We start from the raw sequence: 21,536 nt of genomic DNA, 5'->3' as shown, positions 1-21,536 counted from the left end.
CTACTGTCTATTTTTTACATTCCCATCTACGTTTGATGATGTTTGACACATAGTAGATTCTTTTTTATTTTTCTTTTGAGATGGAGTCTTGCTCTGTGGCCCAGGCTGGAGTGTACTGGCATGATCTCAGCTCACTGCAACCTCCACCTCCTGGATTCAGGAGATTCTCCTGCTTCAGCCTCCCAGGTATTTGGGATTACAGGTGCCCATCACCATATCCGACTGATTTTTTTTTTTTCAGTAGAGATGGGGTTTTACCATGTTGGCCAGGCTGGTCTCGAACTCCTTACTTCAAGTGATCTGCCCGCCTCAGCCTCCCAAAGTGCTGGGATTACAAGCATGAGCCACCACGCCCACTGACACATAGTAGATTCTTAACCAATACTTGGTTTGATGGATTATTCTTTCTGGTGGCTTATGATTTACACCATCTAATGCATAGGCTGAATTTGACAGTGTCATGAAAGTTGCTGTTTTGGTTCATTCATATAGAGTCTACAGATTCTGCAGCTGTAATAGCCATAATAATTTTTATTATGAAATATTTATTGGGTGGCTAAAATGTACTAGTTATAAAATTAAAAATAAAATTAGTTATTGTTCTTTTCCAAAGGGCTATTCTGGGTTTACCCTGAAGATGACCAATATAAACTGTGATGGTTAATACTGTCAACTTGATTGGATTGAAGGATACAAAGTATTGATCCTGGGTGTGTCTGTGAGGGTGTTGCCAAAAGAGATTAACATTTGAGTCAGTGGGCTGTGAAAGGCAGACCCATCCTTAATCTGGGTGGGCACAATCTAATCAGCTGCCAACACAGCTAGAAAAATGTGAAAAAAGAGACTGACCTAGCTTCCCAGCCTACATCTTTCTCCCGTGCTGGATGCTTTCTGCCCTCAAACATCGGACTCCAAGTTCTTCAGTTTTGAAACTCATACTGGCTCTCCTTGCTCCTCAGCCTGCAGATGGCCTATTGTGAGACCTTGTGATCATGTGACTTAATACTTAATAAACTCCCCTTTATGTGTATATCTATTCCATTAGTTCTTTCCCTCTAGAGAACCCTGACTAAGACCATTAAATGAAATAAAGAAAATCTAGGCTGGGAGCAGTGGCTCATGCCTGTAATCCCACTACTTTGGGAGACAAAGGCGGGTGGATCACCTGAGGTCAGGAGTTCGAGACCAGCATGGCCTACATGGTGAAACCCCGTCTCTATTACAAATACAAAAAAATTAGCAGGGCGTGGTGGTGGGCGCCTATAATCTCAGCTACTCGGGAGGCTGAGGCAGGAGAATTGCTGGAACCCGGGAGGCAGAGGTTGCAGTGAGCCAAGATCATGCCGTTGCACTCCAGCCCAGGCTGACAACAGCAAGATTCCATCTCAAAAAAAAGATCTAATAGCAACAAAGACTCAAGATATGAAGTGTATGTATTTGTTTCATAGGTCCATGAGCAAGAACAAATCTGAATACAGTATGTAAGAAGTTGAATTCATCTTTGGCATTATTGAGGTCTTCACTAAATCCTTTCTTAATTTATTTTACCCCATCTCATCAATACATGTCAAGGCAGCTTGCTTCCCAAGTATTAAAACTTGTCTCTGCAAAGGATCTCAAGACTTTCATATCAAGATGAAAATATCTGCCTTAGGTAAAGGCACCTTAACTATTATCCTCATTGGATAGCACAAGGCATAAATTAATTTATAGAATATTAGTCTTCAGACTTCAGATGTGTTTGGGAGAATACTGAGAGGTTGGAGAATATTTTGGGAGGTAACAACTATTGACCTGAAATTGAACCATTTAAGTGAGCTTCTATTTTACCTATACTTAACCTGGCCTTCCCACAAGATACTTCTTGCAACATTTTATGAAATTTACCAAGAAAGGTTACTTGAGTTACTGGCAAAAATATCCATATATATTAATAGTTCCCAGAAAATGGAAACATGAACCCCAGTAACAAAACCTCTGTAAAAGACCGCATTCCTACCACCAAAATGGAATCTCTCTATGTCATTTAAAGCTAAAAGCAAATTTCACCTTCTCTTTAAGGATATATTAAACTGACATGAAAGGATTTTTCTGCCTCCACTTTTGCTTTCCTAAAATCTCTTCTCTAAAGTGCAGCAAGAGCAATACATAGATCGGATCATGTCATTACTCTGCATAAAAGCCTCCAGTGGTTTTCCATCACACTTAGAATAAAATTTTTAAAAATCCTTACTGTGGCCTATAGGCACCCTGCCTATATCATACTTTCCTTCCCTCAGCACGCTCAGACATCTCAGAATTGTCTTTCATGGACATGCCAAGCTCGCTTCCACCCCAGGGCCTCTGCCCGTTCCTGGGACATTCTTCCCCCAGATCTTCTAAGGTGGCTTCTTCCTGTCAGTCAGGTCTGCCCAGCTGCCACCTCCTCTCATAGGTTTTCCCTGAGCATCTAAAGTAACCTCTCCTTCAGCCCCTCTCTCACCCTGCCTGCCCATGTCATACTCTGCTCTGCTTTCTCTACAGTACTTATCCCTCTCTGCATTGACCTTGTTTGTTTTCTGTTGACCTTAGGTAAACACCATGAAAGCCGCCTCTCTTCACCACAGTATCTCCCGCATCTACAGCTGTGCCTGGCATATTCCGGAGGCTCAACATCTACTGAACGAATAAAATACATGGTGACTCAAGTTCTGTAACATAAAATGCCTCTATTATAAATACTATATAAAATATAGAAATAGGGCTTGCAGTCTTTCTTTTGAAGCACTTTAAGAAGAACAATCTAGAGTTTGGATTCAGAACCAAATGGTCACCTTTGGTACAGATGGCATGAAGGAGAAAACTCACACAAAAGGGGTCCAGCAATGGTAAGGGAGGCAGATCTTTCCAGCAGAGGATCCTTGTCTTCCCTTTAGCCCTCGTAGATCATATGTACATGTTCCATTCACAAAGCTGAAGGACTAGAAGTTAAAACAAGTCTTGAAAAGAATGATTTTTGCTCTATAACCAGCAATTCTAGAGTGAATCTATAACTAAGCCCGTATAAAACATGGGATGGATAATGTCAAATCATTTACAATGTATTATTAAAAATACACGGGCCAGGTGCAGTGGCTCACATCTGTAATCCCAGCATTTTGGGAGGACGAGGTGGGCGGATTATGAGGTCAGGAGATTGAGACCATTCTGGCCAACATAGTGAAACCCCATCTCTACTAAAAAAATACGAAAAGTAGCCAGGGCGTGGTGGTGGGCACCTGTAATCCCAGCTACTGGGGAGGCTGAGGCAGGAGAATTGCTTGAACCCAAGAGGTGGAGGTTGCAGTGAGCCGGGATTGCGCCACTGCACTCCAGCCTGGTGACAGATGGAGACTCTGTCTAAAAAAATATAGATATACACTATGTGCTTAAAAGTAAGTTATGTTTTCTTTTTGTCAACTTTTATTTTTAAGTTCCGGGGTACACGTGCAGGACGTCCAGGTTTGTTACATAGGTAAATGTGTGCCATGGTGGTTTGCCTCACAGATCAACCCATCACCCAGGTATTAAGCCCAGCACCCATTAGCTGTTCTTCTTGATGCGCTCCCCGCACCTCACAGGTGAGTGTTGTTCCCCTTCTTATGTCCATGTGTTCTCATCGTTCAGCTCTCACTTATAAGTGGGAACATGCAGTGTTTGGTTTTCTGTTCCTGCGTTAGTGTGCTGAGGATGATAGCTTCCAGCTCCATTCCAGAGTCTACAAAGAACTTAAACACATATACAAGAAAAAAAATTTTAAAGTGGGCAAAGGGCATGAACATTTTCTTATGTATGTACACATTATTGGGTCAGGCAATGTGGTAGGTGCATTGTGTACAGGATCTCATTTATTTCTGCAAGGTAGTTGATATTCCCTGTTTCAGAAGAGGAAAACAAGTCTGAGAGAGGTTAAATAACTAACCCACAGCCTAGGCAAAAGAGAGGATCTTTGAACTCCAATTCATGCAGTGGTCAAGGGGTATCCTCTTTGACTCCAACATGTTTAGAATGTTTTAAGGTTATTATTTTTCTGAATGCCTTCAAATATGACAAGTATGCTCTACCAATCCCTATTGTGTCAGACCCAGCCTGATCTAACATTTATGTTACCAGCCTGGCTCCAACCAAAAGAGCTGGAGTTTTCAGATTCTGGTGCTAACCTGAATTCTACCTGCCACTTCTCTACAGAGGCCTCTGCCATGTTTGTACCAGTGGCAGGATGACTTGAAGCTCTCCATGGACATGCGGTGGGGGTGGAGGTGTTGATGGATATTGTCTTAGCTTTTGCCTTATGTGAGATTTTTAAGAAACGTGCAGGAAAAAAAAAACCAGGAAAGAGTATTAGGAGAAGGCAGGATAGAAATTTTCCTTACGTGGAGAGAGCAGGAGAATGGAGGAAGTGACTGCTGGAAGCAAAATTCTAAGAAAAAAACAATTTTACATGGAGCTTAAGAAAGATTTTGCTGTGTAATGTGCATTATAACTCTTCTCCCACCTCCCCAAGGCATCTTTGGTAAAGATGTCATTGTTCGGCTTTTTGTTTTCCAGGGGGCAATGCATTGAAAGGGCCTCAAGGGGAAAGCAAGTCATCTCTGGAAAGCTTAGCCAGAATTTGCAACATAAAGAGTGGGAATTTTGGAATCAGATGGTCCTAGGCTTGCAGAAGAGCTCTTTTTTCACAGCCTTAGCTTCCTCCTTTGTAAAATGGAAAAAAAAAATAGTTTTTTTTTTTTGCAAAGTTGTTGTGAGAATTAAATAACATTCATGAGGGGTATTGTATGGAGCTTGGCACATTCTAGGCCCTCTTTTTATATTGAACTAATATGATCTTCTCTGTAATTCCCATGAATTAATTCCAGTTCTATTCTGCAAAACATTGATTCTTTAACCTTTTTCATGTAATGGTGCTCCAGTTTGTCTAGATCCTTAGAGAAGAGAAAATGCATATCAACATCTTTGTATCTAGTTGCTCTCAAGCTTAAAATGATGTCATTTTTCAATTATTGCTTTTATTATACAGTAAAAACATATTTAGAAGAGACTCAAGATAAATATTAAAAGTTAAGCTAGTTACTGAACAAATTTCTTAAATATTTATGAAAAATAAGATCAACACACATTTGACCATGGCAGCTTTTCTAAAGGCAAAGGATCTAATTTGGTGATTAACTAACCATACTGAGCACTCATTAGGTGTCAAGGATGTACCAGTTCTTCTACTATATTTGGGTGTTTTTAATTATGAATAACCAAATACAAAAATCAAAGTAGTTTATACAATGAGGAGCATTTATTATCACTCTTAAAAATAAATTCCCAAGGTGGGCAATTGCACGGATGGCTCAATGGCTTTACAATGTGAAAGATCCAGCCACTTGCTATCAATTCTTTTCTCTACATTACATTGGTTCTTTGCAAGATAACCTTGAAATTCCAGGCTCACTTATAGAAATAATAACACATGGCTGAGGGAGGCATTTTCTCTCCTGTGATTCTTCTTATCAGGGAAGAAAACCTCTCTATCCCCCTCAAGACTTCTCAATTTCCTTTATCCAGAATTGGGCTACCTCTCTATGTCCCTAGGCAGTGCTTCTCAATTTTTTCACACCATGACACAAATACAAAGATAAAGTTTTTGTGACACAGAGGGGTACCTGGGTAATGTTGCTTGTAGCCAGTCATACCATCCCAGGGCTTCAGCAGCTCAGCCTCACTTGAATGTCCCAAGGGCTTAAGGGATCAATACCTTATCACATCTATGGCCCATCTGAGACATACCAGGGTATGCTGGCACATAGATTGGTATGCTCTGCTCTAAGCTACAAGGGAGGGTGAGAGAGCATGCATCCATATACAGGCTTTGGTGAGAGAAGGATCTGCCAACGAGGAGGCTCTGCCAAGTAGTAGGAAGTGGTGGGACAACCAACCGCATCAGTCATCTTTTCAAGGGTGCCTCATCTATTCTAATTTTCACAACACATTTTAGGAGGAATTATTTTGTGGAGGATAAAACCAAGGCTAATAATTTAAATGACTTGCCTGAGGTCACAGAACCAGTGAGTGGTTCAATTGACACAGCAGATGCAGATCCAGGTGTGTGCTGGGAAATGTTTAACAACCACCTTTCCAAATGTAGTTCCAACATGGCTATTGGTTAATATTTTCATTTAAGATAAAAATAAAACAACAAAAAATGTATGTTAGAGCTTATTAGTCAATGATGTGACTTCATTGCTAAATTGAATGTTTTTATGCTATTTACCATGTAACAGTTATAGACACAACATGTCTTTTACATTCTGCATAAAACATTTTCTCTGTCACTTAAGCCTAGACCAAGCTTGTCCAACCCTGGGCCTGTGGGCTGCATACAGCCCAGGATGGCTTTGAATGCTGCCCAACACAAATTCGTAAACTTTCTTAAAATATGAGATTTTGTGTGTGTGTGTGATTTTGTTTCGTTTTGTTTTGTATTAGCTCATCAGTTATCGTTAGTGTTAGTGTATTTTATGTGTGGCCCAAGACTATTTTTCTTCTGCTAATGTGGCCGAGGGAAGCAAAAGATTGGACACCCCTGGTCTAGCCCACAACCAACAAAGCAATAAGTGAAGCCCTCATCTGTGGTGTCCGCTGATCAAGCTACCAAAGAAAACTCACTAAATGGGTATTGGGAAGAGATGTACAATTACATATTACAGGGAATTTCCACCATGCAGACACAATGCATGTAAATTGCCTAAAGAACAAAGACAATATTAAAATGTATTAACATAATTTGGAAGTGATGTTTTTATCACATACATACTACCTTTGTTTAAAATTTATTTCATTGGAAGTTTATATAACTTAATTTTTATTTCTACTTTGATTTTTATTTATTTATTTATTTTTTAGATGGAGTCTCACTTTGTCACCCAGGCTGGAGTGCAATGGCGCAATCTCAGCTCACTGCAACCTCTGCCTCCTGGGTTCAAGCAATTCTCCTGCCTCAGCCTCCCAAGTAGCTAGGATTACAGGCTCCCGCCACCATACCTGGTTAATTTTTGTATTTTTAGTAGAGATGGGGTTACACCATGTTGGCCAGGCTGATCTCAAACTCCTGACCTCAGGTGATCCGCCCACCTCAGCCTCCCCAAAGTGCTGGGATTATAGGCATGAGCCACTGCACCTGGCCTATATCATTTAATTTTTAATAATGAGTATTTAACAAACAGCAGACAAAATTTCTGAAAATTTAATAATCTGCTGTCATGAGCCAGTACAGGCCAGCTCTCCACACCACTGACTAGAACTAAGTTCAGCACTCTTTCCACTCCTGCTGTCTTTACTACCAGCATGTAAAAGCGATGATGCTCAGTATCGTACAGGGGACAAACCCAGGTACCTGTCATTAATTTCTGTGACCCTGGGTAGTTACTACCAGATGCTTAGTTTTCTCTTCTGTAAAGGAGGAGATTAAGAGTCCTTGCCCAGTCTACCTGCAAGGGTTTTTGAAAGGATTAAACTGGTTAGTCTGTATGATAGTGCTTTGTAAACTGCAGAGTCAGGTACAGATAAAAGGCTTTATTATGATGACCATTTCATCACTGTTTTCAACCAGGCCACCATTGTTAAGGATGCAGTGTGTCGCTGCTTTCAAAAGTATGGTTTAGTTTGAGATCTTCTGTAATGCCCAGAATAGACAGTAAACACCCAGAAGAATTGTCCTGAAGAAGCCCACTCAAATTTGTGCTAGTCTTTACTTAATACAAATAGGTACCCATATTGGGAGGAAAACTATTTATTTGAAGCTTATAATTCACTCGTTTCTAGCTGCTGCTGGATTGTCTGACGGGTCTTTCCTGGGGTTATGGAACACTTCTCAATTTCAAGAGTTGAATAAAGGTGCTTTTTTTTCTGTCATGCAGGCTAGGGTTCAGGGGCGTGATCTCGGCCCACTGCAACCTCCACCTCCTGAGTTCCAGCGATTCTCCTGCCTGTGATTCTCCTGCCTCAGCTTCCTAAGTAGCTGGGATTACAGGTGTGCGCCACCAGGCCTGGATAATTTTGTATTTTCAGTAGAGATGGGGTTTCCCCATGTTGGCTAGGCTGGTCTTGAACTCCTGGCCTCAAGTGATCCACTCGCTTTGGCCTCCCAAAGTGCTGGGATTACAGGTGTGAGACACTGCATACAGACTATTTTTAATTTTGATTTTTTAAAAAGTTGCTTTGCTTTTTGCACCAGATCAACTCACCAAGTTATTTTCTATGGATTATACCCCTCCACACAATGTGGTTTCCTGCTTATAAATTAAATATCCCTAATGTCCACGTTGAAACACTCTCGAAGCTTAAATGACTATAAACTATTTGCCTTGAGTTTGCTGAACTTGTCTTTGGGCTGTAGAAAACTCTTTTCTGCCAAGCTCTTTTCCACATCAGGCCCTTTGTCCATGTTGATCCCTCTACCTGGAAAGTTCTCCCCTGATTATGAAGCTGACTCCTTCTCATCCTTTAGATCAAATGCTGCCTTCTTAGAGAGGTCTGCACTGAACACCTGTTTCAAGTCATCTCCCCCATCTGTTTCCTTATTTATTTTCTTCACAGCATGGATCACAGTATGCAATTTCCTTTCTATCTGCTGACTTATTTGTCTGTGCCTCTTATTATTATGTCGGCTCTTTGTGGGTAGGGCGTGCCCATTGATGTCATTATCTACCTCCAGTGTCCCACACAGTGCTTGGTGCACAATAGCTATCTGATGAACAGATGAACTTATCTGACGAGATCCACGCTAGTATTGTAAGGCTGTGGCCATATATGGCTATCTTGAGGTGAAAGCCTAACCCTAAAGACTGTCCAGGACTTGGCCTCTGGTGCTCACAGTTGCCCAGGTTTCTCTCAGGCCCCGGGATGAGCCACAGTGGTAGCATAAGACTGCTGGCTGCTCCCCTCTGCCCCTCCCCAACGGGCTGCCCCAGTGATGTCACACAGGACAGGATTCTCTAATCCTTTTCATTCTGTAACAGTCCTCTACACAGCTAAGTTTCTCATTACGTATTATGATGTAGGGGAGGGAGGAAGGAGGGCCAGGGTAGGGGGCACACGCTTTCCCTGAATGAAATTCATTTAGGGGCACTGTCTGCTCGCATGTTCTGTTCTGGGAGAAAATGGGTAGCAGAAGCTACAATTTGTACTAAGCTAATGAAAAGAGAGAAGAGAAGAATGGGGAAGAGAAGGGCAACTAAGGCAAAAAGAGAAGAGAAGAAAAAGAGAAGAGAGAGAAGGAGAAATGAGAAAAGAGGAAACCAAGTGAAGAGGATATGTAAGAGAAAAAAATATGAAACAGGTAGTGAGGGAGGAAGGAATTGTTGAACCTATGTTCTGGTTGGCTTTCTAACTCTTGAGTAGTGACTGGCTTCAGTGTAAAAGGTTGGTGAGGGGTATTCTCAAATACTAGCGTCCTGAGGGGGTCACTCACATTACTGCATATATTTTAAGAGGGGGGTTGGGGGAGGTATGTGGAGAATTAGGAAATGTATCCTCAGATGATACTGAGACCAAATGCATAGTGAATTTTATTTTTATTTTGTATATCTGGAAATGATCCATGTTCATCTTCTAAGAAATTCTGGCCGGGCACAGTGGCTCACGCCTGTAATCCCAGCACTTTTGGAGGCCGAGGCGGGTGGATCACAAGGTCAGGAAATCGAGACCATCCTGGCCAACACGGTGAAACCCTGTCTCTACTAAAAATACAAAAAAATTAGCCAGGCGTGGTGGCGGGCGCCTGTAGTCCCAGCTACTCGGGAGGCTTAGGCAGAAGAATGGCGTGAACCCGAGAGGCGGAGCTTGCAGTGAGCCGAGATCGCGCCACTGCACTCCAGCCTGGACGAAAGAGCGAGACTCTGTCTCAAAACAAACAAACAAACAAACAAACAAACAATTCTAACCGCAAAGATATTGAGTAATTTTTGGATTCCTTGAAGATTTGGTTTGCCAGTGACTGGCGATTATATATTTGATCCTGTTGTTAGGTTCTAGGTCTAAAAGTGAAGGAAACAGAACCTTCCCCAAAGTCATGTTGAGAAAATCGGAGATGGCTTTTTACAACTTTAAAACCAGCAGCTAAATGTTTGCTGAATGCCAGAAAGAATAAAGAGGTTGCTTTTGATCTAAGAGTTGGGGCAACAAAATGGTTTAGGAGATAGAAAGTAGTAGGGTGCAAATTGCTATAGTAAGCTCCTCAAGTAAAATAGAGAGGCCTTCAACATAAATTTACCTTTTTTACTAGCCAGAACTCAATTTGGCCAGTAAAAGAACCTGCCTTCTACAATGAAGTCTTTGTTTTGTGTGTGCATCAGAACATCTTTTAAAAATACGGGCTTTTCTTCTAACTTCTTTTCCTGTGAATGTGGTGTAGGTCAAATTCGTGAACTGGTTAAGACGCTGACAAGAGAGGGAAGGCCATCCCAGCCAATGGGAACCCGTGCTGGTGATGTACTGCTCCTAGGCTGCGATTCATTGGCTGCCTAGGGTTTGTCATTCTATCCCCGGCGTCTGCAAGCAGCGTGGGTCGGGTTTTCTAGCTAGCTAAACTGGATTTTGGCCGCCGGCACGTGCAGTTTCTATTAACTTTAGCTCATCTCTACCTCTTAATAGAAGCAGCTGTTATGTTTCTGATTATTCTCCTGATTTTGGAAAAATCCTGTTCCCTTAACCTACCTCATTGGAGGTCGTTGGAGGTCCCCTGGGACAGAATCACGTGATTATCTAACATGTGCAAATAAATACAATGTGGAATCCCCTGAACTACAGAGGGAAAACCTGCCAGAAACTCAGAGCATGTGCCCCGTGCGTGAATCAGTTGCACTCGCACGTGGGTGGGCGGTGGTAGCGTGCGTGTGTCTCTGCCCTTTGGGAAGCGAGGTGTGTGGCCGTGGCACCTGCTTGGGTTTTCTGGGGTCACTGGGAGAGGAAGGCTCTGGAGGCGTGGGACTCTGGGGTAGGGGGGTCTGGCAGCTGCCTGGGACCCACCATGGGTTCGAAGGGCAGACGGCGCCCAAGAAGGGTGGACAGCTCCGGGTCTGTACTCGGGGCTGCGTGTACACCATCTTCGCAGGGAGTGGGGTTTGTATCTGCAGGCAGGTAGAAGAGCCAGGGCTTGGGGCACGGACGCTGTAGGGGTAGCTTCCGAGACCCTACTTGGCCAAAGGCCGGGCACGGAGGGGCTGTCGATCTACTCGGCACCTAATAGCTGCACATTCTGTCCAGTCCCTGGCGCCAGAATGGGAAGACCTGGGTCCTGGCTGCTATCCGGGATCCGGACTCTCCCTTCGGCTTCGGCCTGGTGCTCCAAGCCGTAAGGCAACGGCGGCGGCAACAGCAGAGAAAGAAGCTGGGCAGGGCAGTGACGTCATCTGTGGCGGCCCCTCCCCCGCCCACTAGCCCTCGCCGCAGTTCCTGCCCAACGACATCCGGGTCTCTGTAGCTGCGCGCCGCGCCGCAGCTGTAGCGGCGGCGGAGCCAGTGGGGCGGGGCGAGCAGAGGGGTGGGGGAGGGGCGACGCGGTCGTGAGCGCGCCTGCGCGGGGCCGCGCTAGAGGCGGCGGCGGCGGCGGCGGCGGCGCTAGGGACGGGAGCGCGCGCGGGAGCTAGAGAGCAGTGGTCTCGGCGCCGGTCCGGCCCGCAGCTTCGGGTCCTCAGGCGGCTGTTGCTCCGGAACGGGTGGTTGGGGAGGGGGGGTGGGGGGACGCTAGACAGGTGAGGCGCGAAAGCGATGAGTCCTCGGCTCTTCCTCCTCCTTCTCCGGGACCCGCTCTCTGCCTCCGTCTCCAACGCCCGGATGATCTGAGCCGCGAGGGCGCCGAGAGCCGGGGGCCCGGACGCAGCCCGGCTCCTCCCCTCCTCCGCCCCTTCCCCGGCCTGACCTGGCCCGCTGCTGCCGCGGTGACCCCTTCCCCGGCTGCCACTGTCGCCGCCGCGGTGACCCCCTCCCCGGCTGCCGCCGCTGCCGCCTCGGCCGACCAGGGACCTGCCCGCCTGCGGCTGCTCCGGGTAAGTGCGGCGCTCGGGCCGACGGCGGGCTGGCGGGCGGTGCGGGCCTGCGCGGCGGCGGCGGCGGGCAGGCCTGGGGCCTGTAAACAAGCCGGGCGTCTGCCCGGGCGCTCCCGGGAGGAGACGCGACAACTCCACCCCCTGGCCGGCCTCCTCCCCCGAGCCGGGCGGCGGGCGGCGAGGGGTTAACGCTCGGCGAGGGCGGTGGCGGGGAGGCGGGGGCGGGGTGTTAGTGGCCGTGGCGCGGGGAGGGGGCGCGACCCTCTGGCCGTCCGCGGCCGGGAGGGGTGTTTGCGGCGGCGACGCAGACGACGGCCGCGGGTCGGCCTGGCCGGAGAGCGGTCTGCGGAACTTTTCCCGAGCGGGGAGGGGGCGTCCCCGCGCCCCCACCCGCCCGGACGCGCCGCCCCGGCTGTCCTGGGCTTCGGCCCCTGGGAGGGAGGCGGGGAGACTTCCTTTGAACCGGGCTTAGCCTCGAAAAACCTAATTCTGTAAAAATTGCTTAAGGTTTTACAGGGGGCAGGGCTGAGAGGCTCCTTCAGAACTCAAGTCAGTGAGTGATGCGTCCAGTTCATTCATTATTAAGGCATCGAACAAATCCATTGAAGTAAATTCCGATTTCTCATCCTTTTAACTACGTAAATCGGGTAAAACTTCTTGATGTTAGAGCTTGGTTGAGGTATGGTTCTGTTCTGCTTGTAGATTTTAAATAAACTTGGAGCCTTTTCTTGAAAGACAGCTGGCTGTGGAGAGCCTTCTACCAACTGCAGTTTTAGATACGTTTTGAAAATTTCATCACCTGAGGTATTTTTCTTCTCTCTTCTCAAACACCACATGGTACAAATCCACAAAAGTCGTGCTTCAGTTGTCCAAGCCATGCCAAGCCATGGGATCTGTGTGCTACCCCACCTCACCGCAAGTTTCCTGCTAATTGGAATAATGAGCTGAATGTGTTTTAAGAAGTGGTTGGAAGAGTATGAGAGATACGTATCATTTTCTCAAAGGAAATGATTTTGACATTATTGAGAGAAATTAGACATTTTAACAATTGTTTTGTAAAACAGTCTTTTCAAACTTGCACTTTGGGGTTTTAAACACAACCACTTTACATGTGTTGCGCTCCGAAAAGTGGAGGGATTTGCTGAAACACTACTCTGCTGAGACATGGGGTTCCAGAGCACTCGGGAATTTATCATAGCTTGGTCCCCAACTCTCTTTGAAACACTTCACTTTTATACTTTTATCTTGCTATATATTGGGCCTTTTCCAAAGACTGTATTTCTGTAACTCCTTATTTTACAAATGAGAAAATTGAAAATAAGGAGATTTTCTGTTCTTAGATGCTGCTTTTATTGACTTAATGCTTTCTTTACCAATAAATAATTTGAAGCACAAAGTAACATTTCCTAGTGTTATAGTTTTGTTTTTGTTATGTGTAACTTATATGTATCTGATTAAACTTTCCATCATGTAAGGATGATTACTTTTAACCTGGAAGTTTACAGCAGTACCACATTATTGAAACTATAATGAACTTCCTGCACATGGCAGTTGCCTAAGACATTTTAATTTGATATCATAAAACATTTTTAGATCAGTGAAGTAATTATATTATGGGAAAGGTGTATTAAGACTGATAATGTTTGAAGTTAACAACCTCAGTTATATTTGAGAAATAATAGTCATCAAATTGCTTTTTATTTGGCTTTTATCTTTTTATGTATTTTGTGTACATATTGTATCTTTTTACGTGAAGGGCTGAGGTATATGACCTGTTAAGGGAACAGTGCAGTAGGAGACAAGGATTGTTTAGTCATGGCTGTGCTCCAAAATACCTGTGTCCATGGACAAGTCCTTTAACCTTTTGAGTTCAGCTTCCAGATCAGTAAAGCCAGTTGGGCAGATTAGATTATCACATGTACTGTCCAGTTATTACATTTAAAAATTTTTTTTATCAATATTGTGTGTCTAGTCAACGTACCTTTGCCAAATAAATGCCTGTTATGTGTCAGGCACTTAGATGTTTCAGTGTTCTAAGGCTGGATTTCTTTCTCGGTTCGGTTTTATTTAACAAATTCTAAGTTGGTGATGGTTCTTTAGAAAAGCTATTCCTGTATTCTTGTAAGCTATTGATTTTTCTTTTGGGATTGAGATGTGTAGAGAAACTCTTGAGACGAAGGAGGATGGAGATTTCATGGGAGACAAAGGGTGGTTGAGACTACAGGTTTGAACAAGCACAGGACCCTTGGTAGTCTGATGTGAAGGACATTATAAAAACACATTATGAAGGTTTTTTCTGTCACTTCAAGCTGGGTCTTGTTAAACCTTTGAAAATTCTGTAATACCTGATTTGTTTTTGAAAGAAATCTATAGCAACATCATTTTGTCATGTGGTAAATATTGCTGAGCAGTTTCTAAATACCTATAGTCTTTGAGTTTGTTCAGATTACATCTAGGCCATTTGTTTACTCTAATAGCTAATAGAATGTACAGCTGATTTTGGTTTAACTGTGCGTGTTTATTTGTAATTTTTAACCAAAGAGTGGCATATATCCACAAAGAACTTGTTATCTCTGAAATACTCACCCATGAGAGCTGGATTAATTTTTTAAGATGTAAATCTATGCTCATGTAGAAATAATATAACAAGGTGATATTTTGATGATCCTCTCAAATGATTATCTAACTCTTGCCTGGGCACCTGACTCTGAGTCAGTATACTCTTGAATACTTTCCATCCTTAATCAAATCAGGAGAAAGGGACGGCCATGTAAGAAAATTGGCCATGGCAGGGTTTTGTAAGAGTTAAGCAAGAAGATAAAACAAGGCATGGCCCTGTTAAATATATAAACCTTGGAGAAGGGGAGAAGGTATAGTGAGGCAATTGGATAAAAGTTGTGTCTTCCTCTAAGTAATTTTATGTCACAATATGTCCTGTCTTCCATCTCAAATAACAAATTTTAAAATTAAGTTGTGTTTGTTATTTTGCTATTAGCCAAGATATATACATTAACTGACCTGGGATTATTAGCCATTCATATATGAAATAAACTTGGGTTAACCTATATCAAAAATCAAAAGATTGATTATATTCTTTACCCTTCACTCTTTCTAATGTCTTATGTTCTCCATATTACGTAACAATTTTATACTTCATTCTGAGTCTCCAGAATATATTCTTTGATGATTTTGACCTTTGAATGTCCTAGCTATCCATGTACTACCTAGATAATCTCGTTACCAGGCTTTTCTTTTGTTGAGGCAGGTCAGAGCTAGAGAAAATAAGTAATTGAGAGAGGCAAGTTTCTGTATACCTTTATCTAAAATGTAATAGACTTTACAATTTTTGTAAGGAACTGAGGAAAGATACAGTCTTTTAATGTGTATCAATAAACTAGACTCTTAAACTGTTTTTATGGTGTTTTAAGCTTCCTTGAGTAAATATGTGATAAAGGAGGGATCTTGAGTTTTTATAATTCTTAATATTTTTATTTGGAATCCATTGACCAAGTGTATGTAGTATCCATATTTAAGATCTGGATTAAAAGCAATTAGTTTTTGTGGCTGATACGATTTAGAATTAAAATCTTTTGAGTCTAAACTACTTCTAGATACAGAAGAAAGTAATGGAAGCCATACTTTCTTGGCCATTTATTTGTGTTAGGCTTTAATTTTTTGCCGTAACCTTCTAAAATATATGATGTTATCTTCATTTTGTAAATAAGGAAATACAGGGTCAGGGAACCTAAATAACAGGCCAGGATCAGATCTGGGTAGATATAAAATTATTTTTCAAGATATTACTGAGTGGATTTTTCCCAATTAGATGAACCTCCTTATTACCAGTAACTAAAATTTCAAAAGCTAAACGTTAACACTTACGATTCATGGATTCCTAGAGTTAAGCAAGTCCATGTAAGTTTATGTAAAGTCTTCCAATGCAAGACTAATGTTTTCTTCTAAAACATTCAGAAAAGATTTAAGAAATTAAGTTCATTTTCTCATTCCCAAAGTTTCAGAAGTTAACAAAGCTAAACATTTTATGGCTTCAAGTACCATTGTTTAGATAAAGGAATGGAATCCATGTTAATTCTCAAGTGGTTGATATCCTTAATGAAGGATCTGGGGAAATGTTTCTGAACAGATGTAATCAGTAGAGCCACATTGAAGGGCCCCATGGTGGACATGGTGATAAAACTAACCTTTGAAAGAAAGGACAGAGTTTGAGTCCCTGTTCTCCTACTTCCTAGCCAGGTGTTCCTGGGTAAGCTACTTGATTTCTTAAACCTGTTTTTTTTTTTATGTCAAGTGGAAATACTTTTGTCGTAAGGTTATCTTGAAGATTTAATAAAATAATTATATAAAGCTTTTGAGATCTTTTCTACCATGAAGAAAGTGCCAAATAAATGGTAGCTGTTATTATTGAGTATATGAAATCTTGAGATACTTAGGGGTATAGAGACTTGCTTAATATGAGAGGGTTGTCTTTCAGTATAGCTTTTGCAGTGAGCCTGGAAGCCAAACTAGAGATTGAGTAGAGAATTTAGAAGACATTGTAAACTCTGTGAGTTTGAGAGCTTGCATTTGAATAGACTAAAAGTTAAGAGGTAATAGAAGAAAGAGAAAGTTGAGTATGAGTAGCTTTATTTGGCTCTGCAAAGCTGGCAAGATGTCAAGGGTTTGGAGTTAATGATTAGGTGGGAGTAGATGGTTAAATTGCGGATAAAGAGTAACAGTAATAAAGCAAAGGTGAATGTTCAGGCTAGAATGATCAGTCAGTAAGGAAGAACAAGGGTTGGTATTTTGAAGAGTTACAGTTTATGGTTAGAAATGAGCAGGAAGATATCATTGCTACAGGAAAGGATGCAAAAGAGTAAGGAAACTAAATCATTCTGATTAACTCAGTTATTACCATTTTTAAAAAATGGAGTCTTTATAAAAGGCATTAAGGCTTTATATGTGAGTTCTAGGTTAAGTTTGAAAAATTGTCTTGGAATAGTGCGGGTCTTACTACTGCAGACCCAAACCAAGATATTAGCATTCCAACTGGTGTCTTTCCTGCTAGCATCTTGTACTGCATCTCCTCCCTGATTCTATAAACCATCAAAATTATTTCTAAACTATGGTTTTTCATTATATCGTTTCTCTCAGTATACTTCAGTGACTCCCTTTTACCTCTGGAATAAAGTTCAGAATTCTTGGTTTGGCTTTTGACACTTTCCATGATTGGACCTCAAGACATTAGTCTGTTTTAACCAAACTGGTACACTTGCTATCTCTGGAACACACTCTTTTCTCTCCATGGATCTTTGCTCATGCTAATGGGCAGTCTGGAATTCGTTTCTTTCCTTCTCCAGCTTTGGTTTTCTCTTTTAGCAAAGCTTATTTCTAATATTTCTTCTTCCACAAAGTCATCTCTGACCCCCAGAGTGTTTAATCTCTCCTTTCTCTGTACTTAAAGCGATGTCTGTGTATTATTTCTATCATATGTTTTACCTTTAGGTATTTGTGTCTAAATTATAATTGCATTCAGTTAATTCTAAAGGGAAAAATAAATTTTTACTTTACCCAAAGGCTAGCGGCTAGCACAGTGCTTTATGGATAGTAGGAATTCAGATATTTGGTAAGTATTAAGCAAAATCTACCTGGAGTGAAAGTGATTGTTGTAGGAGGAGGTAGTAGAAGTAGTTACAAGCTTTGTCGTAGCAGACGTTTCTGACTCTCTCCTGTATGTTATTTTTTCTGAACCTGGATATTTAAGTGTGAAGATTATACAAATCTGAAGTGTGGCAGTGTTCTTATATTGATGTAGAAGACTAGGTTGACTGATTCTGGACCTACAGGCTTCATTTTAACTTCCTACATTTTGGCTTTGAGGGTTAACAGGACATTTATAATCACATATCTCTTTTCAGAGTATTTTACATTTGCAAATATTATCATGAACTTTGTGTCCTTTTAACCAGAGAGGAATTGTGGAATCACAGGAATTAGATGATGTGTTAAAGAAGAGAGATTACTATCAGCTGATTTAATTTGAACCCAACAAGTATCTAATAATATGCATACTCTGTGTTCAAATAAACCTCTAAGCTAGACTTTCAAGCTTTTCAAAATGCTAGACTATTTTCAGTGTTTAGAAAATACAAGCCGGGTGTGGTGGCTTACGCCTGTAATCCCAACACTTTGGGAGGCTGAGGCAGGCGAATCACGAGGTCAGGAGATCGAGACCATCCTGGGCAACATGGTGAAACTTTGTCTCTACTAAAATACAAAAAATTAGCTGGGTGTGGTGGCGTGGGCATGGTGGCCACGCGCCTGTAGTCTCAGCTACCCAGGATACCCAGGAGGCTGAGCAGGGGAATTGCTTGAACCTGGGAGACACAGGTTGCAGTGAGCCGAGGTCGCATCACCGCATTCTAGCCTGGCAACAGAGCAAGACACCGTCTAAAAAAAAAAGAAGAAGAAAAAAAAAGAAAATACATAGTAAAATTTATTGGCTTTTTAAATGGGTAATTTCATATAGTCAGTCAGTGCCAGCTTAGATCCATTTGCTGGAGAACAGTGCTAATGAGACCTCTTGATTCTTTGTGTGCCTCTTATGTTTTCCTAGCCTTGACATTAGCAACTAACAATGATAACTAACATTATTGAGCTTTTATGTGCCAGGGACTATTATAATAGATTTTCAGTTATTATTTCATTAAATCTTCACAGCAGCCCTATGAGCTAGATGCTGTTACTACCTATATCTTAACAGATGAGGAAATTGAAACAGAGCAGTTATTTGCCAAGAGTTTCAGAGCTATTAACAGAAGCCTAATACATGTCCTTGGACTTTTCAGAAATAATTTGTTGATCCATGCAGTTTCATTGCTACTGCGGAAAGTAAGTCTCTTGGCCATTGTGATGGGTCAGAAAATCTTTGTACGTGAAGGATATGACTATTGTTCCATTGTACCCAGAGAGTGAATCTTGTGATTGAGTTGGGATTTGACGTGGCAGTGTACACTAAGTTTGAAAAGTATATTATCATATGTTAGCTCCCTTTAGAAATTTTCCCCAAGAGCTATTACATTTTTTAATATTAAAAAAGCATATGATATGGCCATAATACCATTAGTTCCACAAGCCATACACACTTTTTTCTTATAGCTTAAAATTTTATTCATGTTTACTACTTTGCAACCCACTGATATAAATTATTTCACTGATCCTTTATTCAAATGAAATTCTCAGTGAGTCTAAGAAGATAGGCTTAAACACAAGCTAGCTGAGTTTACAATAGAGATTATACTATAAATGGTAACTTCAATGTTTATTGAAAATAAATTCCTTAAAAACAGGTCTTGTTTCATTCATTTTAAAGAGATTATCAATATATGACTGTTAAATTTTTGTAGTCTCCCTGTTCATTTTCTGATGAACACATGACAGAAAATTGAATGTGAGCTGGAAATATAGCAGACTATGAGAAAGCATGGGTCATGTATAATGACTTTAAATTTAGGCTGGTGTTTTGTATTCATCTGTGATATGACCACCTCAGGCAAGGATGTAAGTAAACATTCTTTTTTTAGTTATACTTTAGGTGGCTTAATTATTTTAAAGAATATGTTATTCAAGAATTGTCTGTTGTACTGTTTCAAAGAATAAGAATATAATTCATTACCAACTTTGAATGTCTTGGATTCTTAGTACTACCTTTTTCTTTAGCATAACTAGTAGGATCACATCATAATTTGGTACTGTGTGTATAAAGATGAAGTGTGCTTACCTTTATTACCAAAATTCAGAAATGAAAATGTGAATGATAAAAGATAAGGGATGGCTATATATTTTTTTGTTTTTGTTTTTCCAAACAGAATCTCATAACTTACCAGGCTTTAGAAAAACATCTTTGCAGTATGCCATCATACCTCAGAATGTTAAGTAGATAGTAAATAAAATTTTCACTTTTTGTAAAGCAGTAGGGTATTATCCTTTCTGAGAGCCTGTAAGGCTGTTTTGGTTGCCAAGGGGCCAATCTTAGAAGTGGCAGTTTTTGCTTTGTGACCAACCCACAGCTTACCCTTTATTAGTCCATATCTGTCATCTTCATTTTCTCTTTCTGCATAAATGCTTCTTGATACAGTAAGCAGGTGTTTCAACTAGTTAGCCATCTAGTGTGATCTTTTCTGGTTTGCTACAGTCAGTAAAATAAGTAGCTCTATAAGTGTAAATAGTATTACTTGTTTTATGTAGTAAAACTCCAAGATGAAGTTAGAGATATTTTTGGCTAGAATACATTGACAATGGATTTCCCAGCTCCCAGAAATTCGTTTGTGTCTGAATTACTTTATACTTGGCTTCTTGTGTAGAGAAAACTTTAGAAAAAATTCATCCATCCATGAATGTTGAATGAATGAGCAGATTAATAAATAAATAGCTCAGGGGAAGAAAATGTGTGGGCTCTTAGTCATAACTTTGTTTTTTCTCTTTTGTTCCCTTCCTTATGTGGCATTTTTCAGTAATGGGAGTGTGTATCTATGATGTTGATAAACTTTTTAAAGTCATTGATGAACAGTAATCTGAAAATCAAGTTTTGATTAAGCCATAGATTTCTTTTAGGGTCAAATATTTCCTTTTTAGAAATCCATTATGATATTTTTGTAGGGCTAAAAGACAACCATGTATTCTATAGATGGAAAATGGTAGAATACAGTTTGTTGGCCGGCCAACTTCTCTGAAAATACCTTTTCCTGCATAGAAGATAATCAGTGTTGACAAGGGAGAAGCCAAGGTATAATAGCTGTTATTCATTTGTCTCATGTATTCGTCAAGTGTCATGTGCTAAATATGAACAAAAAAGACATGATCTCTTTCCTCCTGGATCTTAAAATCTAAAGTGAGAGATAATTTACCAGGTAAGTGCTGCAATAAGGGAAATAGAGGATTCTATGAGCTTATGACTAAGGATAGATCTGTTTCCTCAGATGTGGAACTAAGAAGTGGCAGGAGTTGAGAAGTTCATTTTGGGCCATGCGATTTGAGGTGTGGCTATTCAAGTATAGGAGGTAGGTGGTCACACATTTTTTAAGCTATTAAATATAAATTTCACTTGAAAAGGTTTTTTTCTCTCTTTCCTCAGCATCTGTCTCCCTACACACACACAAAAATTTCATGTCACAATTCATGAACTCAGTGAGTGACTCTATTTTGAAAAATGTTAGATTATATCAACAGAAGTCTGTTAGAGGCGAATGCTTTTCGTCATTTTTTTCAGCAGGGACATTTCATATGTGTAAAATATTTAGAATCCCCATGTATTTGTATATAAATGAACCTTTTACCATCTTAAATGTTTAATAAGTTCTATTTTTCCTTTCTTTCAACTTAAGTATACAAGATTATCAGCAAACATTTGTAAATGCTCTATGTGAGGGGTTTTGTTTATTAGTTTTAAGCAAGCGAAAAAAGGATAGATTGGATCAGGAAGTCAGT

At 41.2% G+C, this 21,536-nt stretch overlaps 1 protein-coding gene and 1 long non-coding RNA gene across 6 annotated transcripts in view; one reads left to right on the top strand and one right to left on the bottom strand.

The window, feature by feature from the left end:
* Positions 1-2,507: 2,507 nt before the first annotated feature.
* Positions 2,508-3,742, bottom strand: LOC134737325 (uncharacterized). Its single transcript, XR_010122109.1, has 3 exons — positions 3,593-3,742; positions 2,848-2,960; positions 2,508-2,658 (listed from the first exon to the last, which is right to left on the bottom strand). It is a non-coding gene; the product is annotated as an uncharacterized lncRNA (long non-coding RNA).
* Positions 3,743-9,048: 5,306 nt separating this feature from the next.
* PPM1A (protein phosphatase, Mg2+/Mn2+ dependent 1A) overlaps positions 9,049-21,536 on the top strand; it is a 51,616-nt gene continuing 39,128 nt past the window's right edge. Inside the window, exons 1-2 of one of the 5 annotated variants that reach the window (XM_055289204.2) lie at positions 12,039-12,053; positions 12,756-12,857. Coding sequence is in view for 2 of the 5 variants with exons in the window: in XM_055289198.1 (XP_055145173.1) it covers positions 9,148-9,346 (199 nt within the window). In the remaining 3 variants the exon portion in view is untranslated. Of the gene's footprint in view, positions 9,347-11,911; positions 12,054-12,755; positions 12,858-21,536 lie in introns of those variants that run through there. The other 4 variants (XM_055289198.1, XM_055289199.2, XM_055289200.2 and 1 more) reach the window with 4 other exon arrangements.

Source organism: Symphalangus syndactylus, chromosome 8, assembly GCF_028878055.3.
Source record: "Symphalangus syndactylus isolate Jambi chromosome 8, NHGRI_mSymSyn1-v2.1_pri, whole genome shotgun sequence".
Lineage (NCBI taxonomy): Eukaryota > Metazoa > Chordata > Mammalia > Primates > Hylobatidae > Symphalangus > Symphalangus syndactylus.
Note: the sequence above shows the minus strand (reverse complement) of the source record. Positions and strands in the feature narration are given on the sequence as shown.